At 40.5% G+C, this 18423-nt stretch overlaps 2 protein-coding genes and 1 long non-coding RNA gene across 38 annotated transcripts in view; 1 reads left to right on the top strand and 2 right to left on the bottom strand.

The window, feature by feature from the left end:
* The window catches only part of CACNA1C (calcium voltage-gated channel subunit alpha1 C), a 729498-nt gene that overhangs the window by 686723 nt on the left and 24352 nt on the right, over positions 1-18423 (bottom strand). The window lies entirely within an intron of this gene.
* On the bottom strand, positions 7358-11530 carry LOC116268966. Its single transcript, XR_004176274.1, has 2 exons — positions 8529-11530; positions 7358-8169 (listed from the first exon to the last, which is right to left on the bottom strand). It is a non-coding gene; the product is annotated as an uncharacterized LOC116268966 (long non-coding RNA).
* Positions 8048-18423, top strand: part of DCP1B (decapping mRNA 1B) — a 58592-nt gene continuing 48216 nt past the window's right edge. For 6 of the 8 annotated variants that reach the window (XR_002515951.2, XR_002515952.2, XM_021923236.2 and 3 more), the window contains exons 1-2: positions 8048-8295; positions 14596-14636. Coding sequence is in view for 4 of the 8 variants with exons in the window: in XM_021923236.2 (XP_021778928.2) it covers positions 8146-8295; positions 14596-14636 (191 nt within the window). In the remaining 4 variants the exon portion in view is untranslated. Of the gene's footprint in view, positions 8296-8329; positions 8408-14595; positions 14637-18423 lie in introns of those variants that run through there. The other 2 variants (XM_009217685.4, XM_021923237.2) reach the window with 2 other exon arrangements.

The raw sequence follows: 18423 nt of genomic DNA, 5'->3' as shown, positions 1-18423 counted from the left end.
GTGTTCTAATAAAACTTTATTTACACGACAGGCAGAGGGCCAGATTTAGCCTGTGAACTGTAGTTTGTCAACCCAATATAGAATATGTATGATAGGCTTGAGGGACTGGGTAAGGAAATATTCTCAAATCTCAGCATTATAGAAGTAGATACTATACCTCCCCTTCATCCCTCTACCCTCTTGTCCCCACTACTAGAGTTCTAGCCCCTGACCAAGCCAAGTATTTTTCCAAAGCCTCTCATCTTGGACTTAAGGTTAGTTTAGCACAATGTTTTGCAGCCCAATTACCTTTGGGGCTTCGTACATCAGTGTAAAAAGAGAAAAATCAATGACAAAGTGGAAAGCTAACATAGTAGGTTGTAAGAACAATAAGTAATTACGAAATTCTTCAAACGCATTCCACCAAGGAGTCTCTGACACTCTTTCCCAACTGCTTCTTACAGACTGCCATGCAAATCATCATAGGTGATTTGAAATACTCATTTCACCTGGATTAGCAATCTACAGCGAGAGCCCATCCATCCGGGCAGGAAGCTGCCTACAGCATGGCAAGAGGAAATATTCCTTCCTCCCCACAACAGCTTTCCTTGGAGCATGAGGGAACACAACACACGGAAGAAGAAAGGCTTTTCAGCCGTCAGTTTTGATTTAACATTAAAAAGTCTTTAATGGGCTGCTTCCCTGACATAATTTCAGTGTGAGATGTTCCCTTAAACAAATCATTCAGTATTGTTTCTGGGCTTATCTACATGTTTGTAAAGATTTGATATGCATTTGATATGAATGGAGGTAGCTTAATAGAGAACCACGGAATCTGTAGCTGGGTAGCACTCTTCTAATTCAATCTCTTTATTACACAGAGAAGGACGTGACTTGCCCAGAACTGTGGGTTCTTTGCTCAAAGCAGATAATCATTCAGGTCATCCCTCTATGATCTTGGTGCTATGATAATGAATCAGCTAGCACACACCTAGTTAATGTGAAAGACAATCCGGTGACAACCCTCAACACTCCTCCATGTCCTAGGACAAGGCTCCTTTATGTGAAATCAGCCACATCCAATAACATCTTCCTCAATAATGTGACACAGAGCTGCTTGTGTTTTCAGAGGCATGGCAAGCAACTTCCATTGTCCTTTCCATGGTACACTGAGAATGAAACAGAGATTTGTCTTCTGCAGTTTCTACTTCCTCCTTTATTTTTTTATTTTTACTTTTTTTGAGATGGGGTTTTGCTCTAATCTCCCAGGCCAGACTGCAGTGACGTGATCTTGGCTCCCTGCAACCTTCGTGTCCCAGGTTCAAGGGATTCTCCTGCCTCAGCCTCCCAAGTAGCGGGCAGACGCCCGCTGCCACATCTGGCTAATTTTTTGTATTCTTAGTAGAGACGGGGTTTCGCCATGTTGGCAAGGCTGGTCTCGAACTCCTGACCTCAGGTGATCCACTTGTCTCAGACTCCCAAAGTGCAGGGATTACAGGCGTGAGCCACTGTGTCCGACCTCTACTTCCTCTGTCTTAATATCTTTTTCTCCCTCTTGGTAATCAAATGACTGATTACTTTGACTGAGACTCATGGACATTGGGTAGCAGCATCAGATCTTTGCATTTTAAGCCCATGATCTCTTCATGTGGAATTAAAAGTACTTCCTCATATCTTAGGATGATGCCCAGAAACACAAAGAAACAAATCAAAAGAAGTAGCTATTGTAGAGATCCTCTAGACCCACTATGCCTTCACCTGACTTCTGACAGTGACACTAAAATTAATAGATTTCGTAGGACTGGCAGAGAGAAGCAAAGAGAGATCAAAAGAGAAAATTCACAAGTGGTCAATTCACGAGTGGTCTCTCCATTCCAAAAAGATCTAATTACGCCAACCCCGCTCCAGGTCAAGTTAACAGAGGTCTAGTCCAGGGAGCTATAAGGCCCAGACTGGAGAATTTCTGACCTTTTCAAAGGTATAGGTTACCTCTTACCCTAGCAAAAGCCCCCCTGGGAGATGTCTGCCTTCCTCACATCACCCAATCTTCACTCCATATTTGCCCCTTCTCATTCTGCTCTGGCTTCCAAACAATTGTTTCAAATTGTAACCTCTTTGTACAACCTTGCAGAACAAAGAGCTATGTCTCCTATATTTTATCTTCCTCTGTGAAATTTCTGATACAAGTATGTTTTAACTTGCATCCTTTATTGTATAAAAATATTGGGAATGTGCTGCCTTAGAAATTGACATATTCTTTGTCACTTATGCAGAATTTTTTTTGATTTGAACACTAATTGGGTAATTGGACTAAAAGTATCCCTTCTGGGCTTCTATTAGAAAGAATAATACTGGTCATGAAACTAATAATAATCATGATGAAGATAGCAATACTCTTACTACTACTAATTATAATAGTTTTTTGTTTTTGTTTTTGTTTTTTTCATTTGCAGAACATTGTACAGATTGCAAAGCTTTTTCTGGTACATTTTCTCACTTGATCTCATTTACCCAGTGAAATTGGTAGAGCAAATATTATGTTCCCCAAGGTATAGGTGAGGTCATTGGTTGAATGTCACATAGATAGAAAGAGGTGAAACTAGTTTCCCTTTCCAGGGGGGTGCCCTTTCTACTGTGCGCTGCTGCTTAGAAAAATAAATGAACCATGCATTGAAAACAGCTGATAACACACTGCTTCAAACTGTTCTCCTCCACAGGGAGAAGGCGTTAATTCTTCACTTGTATCATCCTTTGGAATAAAATTCCTAGCAAAAAAAGGGCAACTCATACACATGGCAAAAGCACAGCATCAGAGGCTGTTTAAGTCATCTCAGAATCACAAATTCTTAGGGGCATCCTGGAAGCTCCTCTCTTCCTCTTCATTCTAACATATTCTGCTACAAGACAAATGTCAGACTTAGAGGGTATTTATACAACAAAGAGTACTAATAAAGCAGATCATGTATTTGTGTTTTAAAATTATGATATAGTCAATCCATATTTGCATGCAAACATTCATTCACACCTACAAAACCAGTTTTCAATTATATTCTGATTTTCAAAGAATCTAAACATACTGTCTTCTTACAATTATCTTAATTGATTAGGTGCTGAATTTTGTCTTACTCAGTCATCGCCATGGTATAAAAACCCCAGACCCAAACATTATTTTTTTCTTAATCATACTACAAACTTGTTTTAAATTGCAGTATGCAACTTTATAAAACCAAGTGTGAGCATATATTTAATCTCATAATGACAATTATAATATAATCATGAAACCCGAAGTTACCAATATTTGTCCAAGGTATCATGACGAGGCTTATGGAAACACAGTGGAAGTGCGCCAGCACTCTGGACGCCAACAGAAATGGAAGTTACATGGATTAAAAAAGAATTTGCCTATTTGAAATGGTCTTTTACTAATATCGAGCCTGCAACTTAGTATATTTGGATAAGTGATGATGACCTGGTTTTACACAGATTATTCAAATAGAAAGAAGGCAGAAGGCTGGCGTCATCCTAGAAGGTCAGAGCTTTAGGACTTTGGGGGGCAGAAAAAAGAATAAAAAAAATAAAGCTCTGTGGGCTGAGGAGATGAACAATACGGCAATGCTGAAGTCACTGCAACATTATTTATCTTTTTTCTCTGAGTATGATGTCTCATCTTCAAGAGTTTTTTGTTTGAAAGTTAAAAAACCAAAAACCTTTCCATTTTTTTCTATCTCCCTTAGAATGTAAAATCTGAGAGATCAGGACTTGCTATTATATGTTCTTTTATCCCAACTTGGATTTCATTATTTTATAAATCATGAGCTCTTTAAAAAATGCTGACATTTAATGAGTAAATTCCACTAACTCAGGGTTTAGTTCGAAAGAATAAGCATTTATTGAATCTCTATTATGCACAAGGCATTGGACCAAGTGCTAGGGAGACTATACGGGTGATAAGCACATAAAAAATAACATCTCCGGCCGGGCGCGGTGGCTCACGCCTGTAATCCCAGCACTTTGGGAGGCCGAGGCGGGCAGATCACCAGGTCAGGAGATCGAGACCATCCTGGCTAACATGGCGAAACCCTGTCTCTACTAAAAATACAAAAAACTAGCCAGGCGTGGTGGCGGGCACCTGTAGTCCCAGCTACTCGGGAGGCTGAGGCAGGAGAATGGCGTGAACCCGGGAGGTGGAGCTTGCAGTGAGCGGAGATCGCAGCCACTGCACTCCAGCCTGGGCGACAGGGCGAGACTCCGTCTCAAAAAAATAAATAAATAAAATAACATCTCCAGTCTGAGCAACATAATGAGACCCCATCACTACAAAATATAAAAAACATTGGCTGGGCATGGTAGCACCCGCCTGTGGTCCCAGCTACCTGGGAGGCTGGGGTGGGAGGACTGCTTGAACCCAGGAGGTCAAGGCTGCAGTGAGCTGTGATCCTGCCACTGCACTCCAGCCTGGGCAACAGAGAAAATCCCTGTCTCAAAAATAAATAAATAAATAAATAAATAAATAAAAATTTATGAAACATACTATTTCCTCCTTTTTGCTTATTTGTCAAGAAACTCAAAGCTACATTTCTTGTTCAATTGCAATAACGTTTTCAGACTAGATTTTCTATAACAATTCTCTTTTATTACAGTGACTCTTTTTTTTTAAGAACTGGAAAAAAAAGTATATGTAACATAGTAAAGAAATAAGTCTAAGTCAGGATAAAGTGAGTTCAGTGCCACAAGAAAAATCGCAACAGACTGCACTGAGGATTCACAGGCTGAAAGGAGTGTATGGGAGAAGACAGGAGGTGAGTTTTCCAGGAAAAGGTCATTCCAAGCTAAGAAGACAGATGGGCGAAGGTACAGGGATGGGAATGTGTGAGATACTTGGGAGAAAAGAGTTCAGATACAAGGAGGTTGGAACAGAAGGTGGGTTGTTTCATTAACTCTCAACACACAAAAAATCAACCCTTCTCTACTAAGCACCATATTGGCATGTTGTTCACATGTGTGAAATCTTTCCCATAAGCACAGTAAGGGTATTTTCATCTTACTCATCAGTGAGATCAAAGACCGGAGATGACATGACCATGTAATTTCAGCACAGACACAAGAAGCAACAATAAATCAAGAAGAATTAATGAATTTCATCAAGTGAGCACTCAGTAAATGCTCTGCAGTTGTAGTCATACAGATCACCAAGACCCAAATGCACTTTTGGTTTATGAACATTTAAGCTTTTACAACGGCCCCCATACTGCCTGTCTTCTCTACTGAGCTCAAAGCAATTCATTCTTTGGAGGCCACAATCTATTCCTTACACTTTAAAGATGGAAAGACTGGAAAATGATCTGTGTAAGGATCATGGAACTTAACAGACAAAAGAAAAGCAAGGCCTCATTATATGTATGAGGGAAATGCAAAGTAGAATCTGTGGGTTCATGCTGAAAAATCCAAATTAGAACAGCTAATCAAGTGAGAGAGTGTGACTAGTTCAAGTGTTAATCACAAAATTATCCATTGCCCATATTACAAATTAGACTCGTTTTTGGAAGCACGTATGCGATGAAGAGCAAACAGGTCAGTAACGCTGGAAAAAGGCAGTGAACTAACATGGAAAGTTGTCTAGTCAGCTTTGTGTGGTTGTTCAGTTGCTGTAGCCCTGTGTTTTTCAAACTGCAGGTCACAATCCATTCGTTGATCATGAAATCAATTTACAAAGTCACAAACAGCAATTTAAAAAATGTCTGTATCACTTAGTATTGTTTCATGAAACATTTATTCTAGTTAATATCAGGTATAAATATATAAACATATGTTCTGGGTCAGACTGCAAACAACCCCAGCCTCAGTCAAAAAAAAGGTCTTTGAAAGCCGTTGCTATATTCTTCCCCACTGGGAAGTTAGGCTTGGGAATCAACAGGACTGAGACTACAAAACGCAGCTTAACCAAGAATTTCAGTACAATTGAATTGTGACTGCAAAGATTATATTGCAACATATTATTATGACAGGGCATGTGTGCCATATCTATGATATTTCTATATCAAATAGGTAAGAATTTATGAATGTCATAATGTCTGCACAGTTGTTCTAATATTTAATGCTAGATAAATGGTTTAGATCAACCGTTCTCAACTTTTTAGTCTCAAGACCCCTTTACACTCTTAAAAATCATTTCTTAAATTACTTTTTATTTATTTATTTAGTTTTGAGATGGAGTCTCTATCACCCAGGCTGGAGTACAGAGGCAGGATCTCGGCTCACTGCAACCTCTGCCTCCCGGGTTCAAGCGATTCTCCTGCCTCAGTCTCCCAAGTAGCTGGGATTACAGGTGCCCACCACCACGCCCAGTTAATTTTTGTAATTTTAGTAGAGACAGGGTTTCACCATGTTGGCCAGGCTGGTCTTGAACTCCTGACCTTGTGATCTGCCCGCCTCAGCCTCTCAAAGTGCTGAGATTATAGGCGTGAGCCACTGCACCTGGCCCACTCTTAAAAAATATTAAGGACTCCCTCAGAGAACTTTTGTTTATATGAGTTATATCTACCTATATTTACCACGTTGGAAATTAAAAATAACTTTAAAGAGGCCGGGCTATGTGTGTTTTGTTTGGAGTATATGAAGAAACTCTGGCCTCATATGTAGATAATGTAGTTGGAAAAGAGATGGATATTTTAATAGACTTTTTCAGATAACTGTGGATATTCTTTTTGGACAATATACCAAAACTTGACAAGCTGGAGTTTCTCAAAGCTTAGCTGCAATGTACTATCTGAAATCCTATTAACTTTTCATACTGTTACATTAAAAATCCATTAGTCCACCTTGTCCTGGAATGGATCTTTTGCCTGTGCATGATTATGTAGCATGAGACATCAGTCATTTGGAAAATATTGGACCACTGAGTTAAGCAGATCTCTGAGATACTGACACTTTCCATTACACAAGATTTGTTAAAATTGCACTCATTAATATCATCATTGATCTCATCAGGAAAAAAACGTTAAATATTGAGACGTTGTCAAGCTCATGGCAGCAGATACACATTTTCTAAACTTTTCATTCTGGCTTGAAGGCTTAAAAATTATCATTGGCAGCAGTAATTGTCCCTTGTTTTCCTGAAAGTGACAGGCACACTTTATTTATTTTCAGGAAAATGTCTGTCAAGTACCTGTTTGAATAATCATAGTTTGCCCATCTTTCTTTCAAGTAAAATGTTTTATGAAAATAAAAAAAAAAACATGAATTCGGCCCACAACTCAAGCACAGAAGTATTTTCCTAGAGACAAGTATGACACACTTCATTTTGTAGCAGACGTGCTTTATGCCTATTTCCTATTTTTTCATGCAGAATACTAAAAAGAATGGTACCCAAGGATTAAGCTTCAATAAAATTTATAATTTTTACTGCTTATCAAGAACACCATCAGGTGACACTGGCTCTCTAGCTTTTTTTTTTTTTTTTAACTGAGAATGCAGGTTAGTGACGCGTGCGTACTTTCACTAGCAATACAGTTTGGTGTCCCTGCCATGATCGGGTTAAGCCACCAGCACTTTTAACCGCCATTGTCTGCAAAACGTCACCACAGTGAACAAGTCAAATAAGTCTTAGCATTGTCATCAAATTTTTTTTTTTTTTTTGACCTTGCAGATCCCCTGAAAGGGTCTCAGAAACTCCCAAGGGGTTCCAGGACCACACCACACTTTGACAACCACTGGGTGTTAGCGCATTCAGAAATCAATTCAGTTCTCTTTCTCTTCAGAGTTCTTGATGCTCGAGGCTTATTTATTGTGATAGGTCTGATCACTGAAGCGCCAAAGAAAAGATATGCCAAGGCGTCGAACACATCCAAGAAGGAAGTCCTACCGCGCACACAGCTCAAAGGCTCGAGCGTGAAGAAAAACAGCTCTTGGAGAAAGAAACGGGATGCAGAGGGCAGGCCTGGGCTTGTCGTTGCCAGTGGCAACGATCCTCAGTGGGCGGAGCGCGGCCATCGATTAGTGAGGCCTTGCGTCAGTCGGCGGGCGGGAGGGTGTGGGTGTGGAGCCGGAAAACGCCTCCCGGGCCTTGTGGTCGCCGTGGGTTCTTGGTAGCGAACCAGCTCGCTCGTTCTGCGATCTATTGAGAGTGGCTTCCAAGAGCCCCGTGCCTATGTCGGGGAGGGAGGGAAGATGGCAGCCGTGGCGGCAGGCGGCCTGGTGGGGAAGGGGCGCGACATCAGCCTAGCGGCCCTGCAGCGCCACGACCCCTATATCAACCGCATCGTGGACGTGGCCAGCCAGGTGGCTCTGTACACCTTCGGCCATCGGGCCAACGAGTGGGTGCGTGCGGACGCGGCGGAGCAGTGCAGAGCAGGGTTGGGGTGGAGGCGGGGGGCGTCAGACTCAGGACTTGAGGACCCGGTGAGGGGGAGGAGACGTTGACGCCCTGGAGGTGGGTGGATCTGGGGCCTGAGGCCGAAGTTGTGGAGATGCGCTCCCGGGGGTTTGGGGGAAGGGAGGCGGATCTGTGGAGCTACCTGGAGTTGGGGAAAAGACTTAAATCTCTAACGTACCCAACGCTGGGAGACCAGACCGATCGGGTACCGCACCCTGAGAGCCGAAGGAAAGGAAGGACCTGATGCCTTAAGGTCGGAAGACCGATGTGCTCGAGACAGTAAAGCAGAGTTCTGTTACAGTGAATCTGTGGCTATGGGGGAGGCAGGGACAGCAGATGAATAAAAGTGCAGAGTTCTGATTTTGGAATGTCAGTCTTAGATGGGACAAAGAGAAATCAAAACTTGATAGAAGGGGAGAAATCTGCAAGTTCTAAACTAGGGAAACGCCAAGAAAAGAGCCAACCTCGTCAAATAAAAGACAAAATGGGGCAGGGTCCAACACTTAGAAGGAGGCTGATGCTCTTGGGAGGATTATTATACGACAGCCCACCAAGTTTGATATTGGAGGCCATTTGGGAGCCAGATTATTTTAGTGCTCTTCTCAAAGCAGAGTCCCAATAAATGGTAATGGAATGAAATTTCATTGTCCTCACAGTTAGAATGGGGTAGAAGCCTAGAACACTGGAATCCTGTTGCAGGAATTGCTGCTTGTAATTTTGTAACCCACCCACTCGAATGTAGAGAGATGTAATTTTCTTTCTTTCCTCATAATGATTTTTGTCCAAATAATATTCATCATCCATTATATATTGCCCATTAAGTATCACATATATGATATCCATCATTTTAAAATAAGTTACAAAACAGTATGGAGAACTTAGCCTTGATGAATGGATTTCAGATAAACTTTTTGTGTTCTTCAAGTCGGTTGTATAAACATCAGAACTTAAGCAAGGAAAACATCCATGTTGAACAACTCTTGTTTTTTTTTTTAACACCCACATTCATAAGCCTGCTTATCTCCAGTGTAGTTCAGCAGCCTGTAGTAAAAACTCACCTGAAAATCATTAACATAAAAATAAAAAAGCAAGCAAGAATGGGATAGACAAACAGTTTTGCCCAAAGTTCTTAAGAGAGGAAATTTACAGGAATGGGGCAAAGAATTTAGGTCTGCGCTCCTAGTAGCCAAACTCAAAAGGAGAACAGGAAGAGCTCTTTAATATTCATTCTTCTGTAATAGAAAGCCTACCACTTAATCAGGAGAAAGGTTATTTCCCCCTAGTTTCCAGGGGCATTTGTCACCTAGGTCTTTACATAAAGAACATTGAGCAACATAGTAGACAGTTTCCTCCATGGTAATTAAAAGTATATATGAAGATATTCTACATAAGGCTGTTTTGCTGCTGTGTAGAAAAATGCCAAAGGCATAATGTTATAATCCTGTAAAAGTTAATTCCATAGTAGAGAGATGAGGACCAGAGATGTATAGTTGTGTAAATTGACTTGACACTGGGATTCGAGTCTGGAGCATCCTGAGAAACTATTAATATAAAGAAAGTAGGGCATTTCTCTTGAATAATAGTTGTTTCCTGTAGGCTTTTGACCGTTATCTATGTGATAGATACCTTTTAAGATAGTTACAGATGTTTATTAGATACCTAAAGCCTCATCAAAAAGCAGATGTGTCACAATGCATTATTTACAGGAGTTACGTTTTCCTGCTTGCTGGACATGTTGCCTTCAGACAGAGTATAATTCACTCAGGAAAAGGTCATTCTTTCAAAGTTCTAATATTCAAGGCTGTCGTAGCCAGAAAAACAAAGAGAGAGACCTAGTTCAGCTGCAGAGCAGTTGCTGGAGGCAAACAAATTATGACCACTGTCTCCATGTGCTGTCACTCTGGGTGGGAGCCATTTGAATGTAAACCTAATAAGAATATGAGAACATTCTTGAGAAGAGAGGAGAAAGTATTTACAAGAAGGCAGGGAAGATGTTAAAGAGGGGAATTCTTATTGCCCTGAAAATGGATGAAGAATGACATCAGCCTTTCAGAGGAGGAGAAATTAGGAAGGAAAGGTGTATAGAAAATGAACTGATTTAAAGAAGGATTAAGAAAGATTATGTCATGACTGGAATAGGAATTTTAGAGTTAGATCTACTCCCTGTTGCCAGGAAAGATGCCCCCCTCCAAAATATTAATACCTGTGTGTCAATTGAAGACCATAGCCCTGGTATTTTCCAGCTGTCAGTCCTTAGACCAGTGGCTCCCAGCTGGAGTTGATTTTGCCCCCAGGTGACATTTGGCAGCGTCTGGAGACGTTTTTGGCTGTCGCACTGAAGGAAAGAGTGTTAGGACATCTGCAGAATAGAGGCCAGGTGAGCTGAGCCTGAAAACTGCCCTACAGTGACTGAGGTTGTGTTCCGAGCTGGTGGTTTTCTAAGTTTTTGGTGTAGCCAATTAACTCACAGTTTTTTAAAAGTGAAAAATGCCAAACTAAAACCTCTGGATAATGAGACCCAGGCATTTGAGATTGTTGAAAGCTTCATAGGTGACGCCGACGCTACATGCATGATTAAGAGAGATTTGGGAGGATAAGTTGAGGCCTACGTTTTGATTATTTTAATTGAGAATAATCAAGTTAAAATAGAGATTGTGCTGAGCTATTTTGTGTCAGTGTGCAGTCCCCAAAATTTGCAAAACAGCACTATTTTATATTCCATTTTGGGTTTTTTAGTATTTTGAATTCTGAATTGCTTATTTCTTTAGCACTTGTTAGATTTTATAATAGAATATAATATTAAATTGTCAAATTGTACTTTTAAAATTTAAGCTAAAATACCCCAGGACTGGTAACTAATACTTTAACATAAAAGTCCTCCTTAAAGGATCTAAGGAACATCTAATCTTGTTTTAACTATTCTCCACATCCCTAACCCTGGACTTTGCTCAGAAAGAAAAAAAAAATCTGGTTGCCCTTGGATAACTGTGGAGGGGCCAGGAAAATGCATGAATTTGGGCAGCTATAATAGAACAGAAATGTACATTTTCAAAGTCTCTTTTATCCAGGTATCATAGAGCACCTGACATTTTTTTCATCAAAAGATCTGAGTATTGTAAGCTGGTTATCTCTTTTTTTTTTTTTTTTTGAGACGAAGTCTCGCTCTTGTCCCCCAGGCTGGAGTGCAATGGCGCAACCTAGGCTCACTGCAACCTCTGTCTCCCCGGTTCAAGCTATTCTCCTGCCTCAGCCTCCCTAGTATGCGGGATTACAGGCTCCTGCCATCACGCCCAGCTAATTTTTGTATTTTTAGTAGAGACGGGGTTTCTCCTTGTTGGCCAGGCTGGTCTCGAACTCCTGACCTCAGGTGATCCGCCTGCCTCGGACTCCCAAAGTGCTGGGATTACAGGTGTAAGCCACCGTGCCCGACCTGGTTATCTCTTTTCAATGGAGAAACTGAGACATATCATAATAAGCTAATTAGCCCAGCATGATCTGGCAGGAACCCCACTCTAGGTCCCAGGTTGTGATTACTGAAACGCAACTCCTTCCTATGAACAAATTCATATTCTTTGTGTGTAATGCTAAATAAAAATCTTAGTTTTGACAACTGCTTGTTTTAAGTTACAGATTAATTTTAGGAGAAGCATGCCTTTTACATTTCTGAACTTGGAATTTTAAAAACTAAAATGTGGCATTAAAGGTTTTTGTTTTTTTTTTTTTTAATTAAGAGAATTTCTGTTACATCAAGGAAGAAAGGAAACAAGTCAGAAGCTATTTAGTTTTATGTGTGCTGATGTATATAGATATCCTGATTCGGATCTCTAAGATGAAACAGTCCAAAGTCAAATACTGGAATACCAGGAGAGTGTTTTGATCTTGTGGGGCGTGATCCTGACGGTACATAGAGGTTCTGCAAAGTCCTAGTTCTGTCACCTGTATCTTGGCTCAGTTTCCTGACAATATAATGGGTAATACCAAATACTTAGTGTTTACAAATTTATTTTTAAATGCTTTGTGGACTTGTGAATACATGCTGACTGAATCATTTAAACTTTAGGGACAGCCAAAAATTTGTTCAGGTAGCATTTACTGTACTGTAGGGGCCATTTTCCTGATTAATACCTTAGTGGTTTAGGTTTAAGTAATTCTTAGTGCTTAAAGTACACTCAGGATATACATTTGTCAACAGATAGGAATTAACCACGTTTGTTTTCAAAGAAAGATAAGTAATGTTTCTGTATATATATTTTTTCATTTTGACTTGGATATTTTTCAAAGTACAGGGGCAAATGAGCCACATTTCAGAAATCAGGATATGTTGCACAGTATGTGGTAGTGATTTATACAAACTTTATAGTGGATCTAGTTTAAGGATGAAGTCCCTGACTTTCTTACCTATGCTTATATGTTAGGGAAAAAACTGGCTAAAGTTGTTTCGTCATTTATTTATTTATTTATTTATTTATTTATTTATTTATTTATAAGAGACAGGGTCTCCCTCTGTTGCCCAGGCTGGAATGCAGTGGTACAATCATAGCTCACTGTAGCCTCAGACTCCTGGGCTGAAGCCATCCTCCCTCCTCAGCCTCCTGAGTAGCTGAGGCTACAGGCATGTGTCATCACACCTGGCTAATTAAAAAAATTTTTGTTTTGTAGAGACAGGGTCTCACTATGTTGCCCAGGCTGGTCTCAAACTGAACTCCTGGCCACAAGTGATCCTTCTGTCTCGGCCTCCCTGAGTGCTGGGATTACAGACATGAGCCACTGTACCTAGTCTAAATTCTTTATTTATAATTTCATATTCCATAATAATAAACATCTTGAGATTAAAAATTTTGTTACTAAGTAATGATTTTTTTATAGCCATTTACTCTTGATAATAACTTGATACGATTTGTGCCATAATGGATTTTGTTTTCAGGACTTGTAATATAATTTCATGGGCAGAGAGTATGTTGTTGAGCTGAGGCAGTGAGTGGCTGTCAGACTGGCATACATCAGAATCACCGGGACAGGTTAATGAAAACCAGATTGCTGAGCACCATCCCCAGCGTTGCTGATTCCGTAGGTTTGGGTAGGAGCCCAAGCACTTGCAGTTCTAGTAAGTTCCAGGTGATGCTGGTGCCGCTGATCTGGGGATAACACTTTGAGGCCCACTGAACTAAAGTGAATGAGAAATTGGCTGAAATTGCTTGAGCATGTGAAAGGATCATGCCTTTTAAAAATTGCTGTTTTGACATTACACTTTTTTTTTAAAAGGGCGTATTTTTCACCCAAATTATAGAGTACTTAAATTTTGAATGATTATGGTCATGAATATTAATAATAAAATATCAGGGGTTTAAATAGAATGCTGAAATTAAACCATGTAAATTGCAGAAGTACATTTTAAATTCTGAATTACAATAGGCTTGGTTACTGGTTAATCAAACACCTGGATAGTTACATGTATGTTTTTTAGTATGCATTATATGGATGAATATTATCATAATGGCCCGGCTTCCTGCCTTTGGAGAAATGGAAAAGAAATGTCAAATGAACTAGTTGAAGCATCATTTTAACTTTACCACCTCTCCCGGATTTTCTCAGGCAAATTTCTTGAGTCCTAACTTGGTAGTACTTGTGTAACTTTACTTCAGGGATCTCAGAGCAGACCTTGACTGTAAATAGACTACACTAAGTAGGTGACTGATTCATCTGAGAACTCTGTGGCCATCATTGCCCTCTCTATCTAGCAGCTGAAGTAGAGTTATTGACAGATCATCTGCCCTCCTAAATGACTGGATATGGCAAGAGAAAATGAACCAGGAAAACAAAATGAAGAATAGTGAAATGCAGACACCAGTGATGTCTGCAGCTTGCTCCATACCCAGTGTGGTGGCTGGAGAAAAAGGCAGTGCTCTTCTTTCTAATTAAATCCACATAGCACACTTACTTTCTCGTCGTTTCAGCTAGAGGTATGTTGCTCTCCCTGTATTTGGTAAAGAGAGATAATGATGGTTTATTTTGTAAATGACAGAAGAAAGCCTGCTTCCTGCTGCCTAGTCTGCAGAGGCACACTGATGGCCCAGAGCTTGCTTTCTCCTTTTCCTGAGAATCACTCCTCATGTTCGGTGTATTTGGCCCATTGCAGTTTCACCTGCTTGAAGTTGGATATAATTCCTATTCCATGAGAAGTTGTTTTATACCTTTGTGAATGAGGAGAACATACATGTCTTGTGTGTTTTGTTTTTATTGTTTAGGAGAAAACTGATGTGGAAGGAACCTTATTTGTTTATACAAGGTAAGAGTGTTTCACTTTTATAAAGAAACTAACAATCTTTGAGATAATATTTTAGCTCAATTGTGTCACTCTTCAAGTGCATGCAGTTTTATTTCAAAAAGAAGTAAAAGAATTAAATCTCAGTTTTGAAGTTATTAGTTGACATGAAGAAGGGAATAAATACTGAATAATGTCACCGGGTATGTTGTGATGAATACTAATTTCAGAATATAATTTAAACTTCAATATAGATGAACTTAAATCATTGACTGAGCACTGTTTAAAATAGATTAAATATTCTTTGATTCAAATGAATGGCACAAAGTTCTTGAATATAATGCATTGGCCAGGAGCTAGAAGAACACTATGAGAAATACTAGATTGTTCAGTTAATATTTGGAAAAGGGTTTCATTGATCATTTTTATTTATTTATTTTTTTGAGATGGAGTCTCGCTCAGTTGCCAAGGCTGGAGTGCAGTGGCACGATCACAACTCTCAGCTCACTGCAACCTCTGCCTCCTGAGTTCAAGTGATTCTCCAGCCTCAGCCTCTTGAGTAGCTGGGATTACAGGCGCACGCCACTATGCCTGGCTAATTTTTTTTGTATTTTTAGTAGAGACGGAGGTTTCACCATGTTGGTCAGGTTGGTCTCAAACTCCTGACCTTGTGATCCACCCGCCTCAGCCTCCCAAAGTGCTGGGATTACAGGCGTGAGCCACCGCGCCTGGCCGTTGATCATTTTTCTCCCACCACCGACTCTTTAAAAAAGCGTGATCCAGAATTGAAGATGTCTTTCAGTCCTCCATTGTCTAGTTAACAGAATATGTTTCAGGATAGATTTAATAAGCTCATGTTTTTAGTCATTTCTTGTTATATTATTAATATCAAATTACAAGTGCATATAGAGACATACATTATGTATATTGGCTCAACAAATAAACTTTTCATTCACATAAACATTCACATAAAATGTCATAGCGAAAGGTCATCACCTTCATTGGGGGTACAAAGATGAAATTAAAAGGCCTAATGTAAACCTTTCTAGGGGTATCAGTTTCACTGGGGAGACAGGAAACACACACACACAAGTGTATTTTCTTTCTACATATATCCATGTTTATGGTAAGCCACAATACAGGATAGAGTACCCCAAGTGCCAGTGGATAGATTCTGAGCAATGAATGGACTGCTGTGATCGTGGAAGGCTTTATAGCAAGCTTGTCCAACCCGTGGCCCGCTGGACAAATGTGGCCCGGGATGGCTTTGAATGTAGCCTGACAGAAATTTGTAAACTTTTTTAAAACATTAGAAGATTTTTTTTTAAGCTCATCAGCTATTGTTAGTGTATTTTATGTGTGGCCCAAGACAATTCTTCCCCTTCCAGGGTGTCCCAGGGAGGCCAAAACATTGGATACCCCTGCTTTATAGAGTGATGGGTCTTGAATTGGGCCTCAGGAATATGGTAGAACTTAGCTTGCATAGAGGAGAGGGAAGGCAGTCTCAGCAGGAAGAATGGCAAAAGCAGAGGCATAGAACCTGGTGTGTAAAAGGGCCAGTGAGGGAGATGTGGTGCAGAGGGCTTATACTGGTTTGTGGTAGTTAGCAAGTGTAAAGAGATTTGCTGACTTGGAATGGCAGACTCTGGATTTTGAGATTTATTTTCTTAGCAGTAGGAAGTTATTGAAGGCTTACAAACAGGAGTGTAATAGAGAAAATATGTGGGGAAAGTCAGTGTGTTAACTTCATGGGGATGCACTGGTTCTGGAAGAAATTGGAGTCAGGACAGTGAGAAGATTATTGCAGTGGAGTAGATATGAAATGATGAGAGTTGGGATTAGAATAATAGAAATTGAAATGGAAAGGGCATTGCAATGGTGAAATTTTTAAAATGACAATATTTTGAACATGGAAGATTGAGAATGACAGAAGCATTGGTGGAACAGAAAGACAGGAGGTTAAGAATATGGTTTGAGGATCAGCCCTCATTTTACTTTGAAGTAATGATCTGGACTGGTAGCAGGACATTCGGGTGGAGGTGTCCAGCCCCTCAGAGTAAGGGCAGGGCTGGAGATGGTTTGGAGTTGTCTGAAGTAATTTGGTAGTTGAAGCCATGAAAGAAAGCTGTTCCCTGAAGGAGTGAGTGTAAAGTGGAACCGATGAGGGTTTATGGTTAGGTTTGAGGGCCAGCAAGGATACAGAGGAGTCAGCTAGAAAGATAAAAGCAGGACTAGAACAGCACAGAGAGGCCCACTGGGGGCAAAGTGTGGGCATGATGGAGGTCTGTGTGTGCTGGGCAGGAGGGAGCTCAGCTGCAGGGGAGGAAGGTCTGTTCCAGTGGAGGCAACAATGGGAGGGGGAAGGAAGGAATGGGAGGCAAGGCCAGCACACTCGGTGACAAGGAGGTGAGGTTCTTTACAGTCTCGGAAAAGCAGTGGAGTACCCAAGAACCATTGGCGTATTCGTCTACATTATGCTCCCGAACATCCAGAGCGCCGGAGCATGCCCCCAAGCAGGTTTAGTCAATAGAGTATGAGCGCTCTTGAGGATTCTGAAGTTTACAACAAAAGCCATAGGGTTGAACTGTACTACGTGCCGTGCGCACAGGGTCCATTCTCACTCATTTCTCACAACAGGTATTATTACTCTTTGGAGAAGTGACAGAAAAAATGTATTCGTATGTATTAATGATAGATTTTGGGAATTTTTAGTAGGGTTTTTTTTTTTTAACTATGGAAGAGGAACAAATCATACAAGTATTTTCTTTTGTACATCCAAACCAAATACAGGTTTGTATTTTCAAGGATTTCTTACTATACTCCAAGTTTCTAATGGAACTCTCAATTACACAAAACATTAAATTGAGGAAATAATCCTTTGCTTTTTTTTAGTCTCTTCTCCAAATCTAACTCCTCAAGAATAGGATGCCTCCCTTATCCCCTGCAAAACGAAAACCTCCCAGATCCTAGTATGTGGAGGCCTTTCTTCAGCAGAGAATTACAAAAAGCGTGTAAAACTCATGGTGGTTGGGGGGCGGGAGGCGTGTTACAGGGAATGGAGCTGGCAGTGATGTATTTTGACTTCTCTTATGGAAGTCGCTTTAGAGCAACTGGCACATGTATCCCCTGGGCCTATTTTCTAAATTATGAGATGGTATAGTAGCCGTGCTATTAAAGAGGTGAGATCCAGTTGTGATAATGAAATACGTGAAGAATCAAATTCTGATTCTTGTATGAAAACACTTAATCCCATTTAAAAAATCATTTATTTCCTCCCGTGCCTTCCTCTCTGTAATAGAGAGTTCATCGAGACACCCACTGGTGATTTCTGAGCTTGACGCGTCCAGAAGGCCCCCAGCAGAGCTCTTTGGGAGCACATTGTCATTCTTCTCTGAGTTTCAGCGGAAGTGATGATCGTGATTATTTCTGTATTGATGGTGTGCTTGCCGCCACTTTACCCCTTGGTAAAATAAGCTAGGCAAGGACTGCCTCCCATCAGTTTTAAAATTGGAGGTTTCAGGAGAAAATCCTGGCAGTGGTTGTGTAGCTGTGTTCCTTGATCAGTATCAAATAGAGGCAAAATGAAACTAAGACATAAACAACTTGTCTTCCTGTTGCTCATAACATTTCTGTGGGTTTGTTAGTAACAGCCCTAGCACCCTCATTTAAAGTAAATAAATGAATTCTGCTTGCTTCAGCTTCAGTGTGTAAATATGTGGTGTTTCATTTGTCACCGGAAGTTGAACAGTTGAATTACTAAATGGCTGTCACCCAAGGGTAGACGAATGCACATGTAGTTGTTAGAGTTTAT

Source organism: Papio anubis, chromosome 9 (genome assembly GCF_008728515.1).
Source record: "Papio anubis isolate 15944 chromosome 9, Panubis1.0, whole genome shotgun sequence".
Taxonomy (NCBI): Eukaryota; Metazoa; Chordata; class Mammalia; order Primates; family Cercopithecidae; genus Papio; species Papio anubis.
The sequence above is the reverse complement of the archived record's forward strand: the minus strand, read 5'-3'. Positions and strand labels throughout refer to the sequence as shown.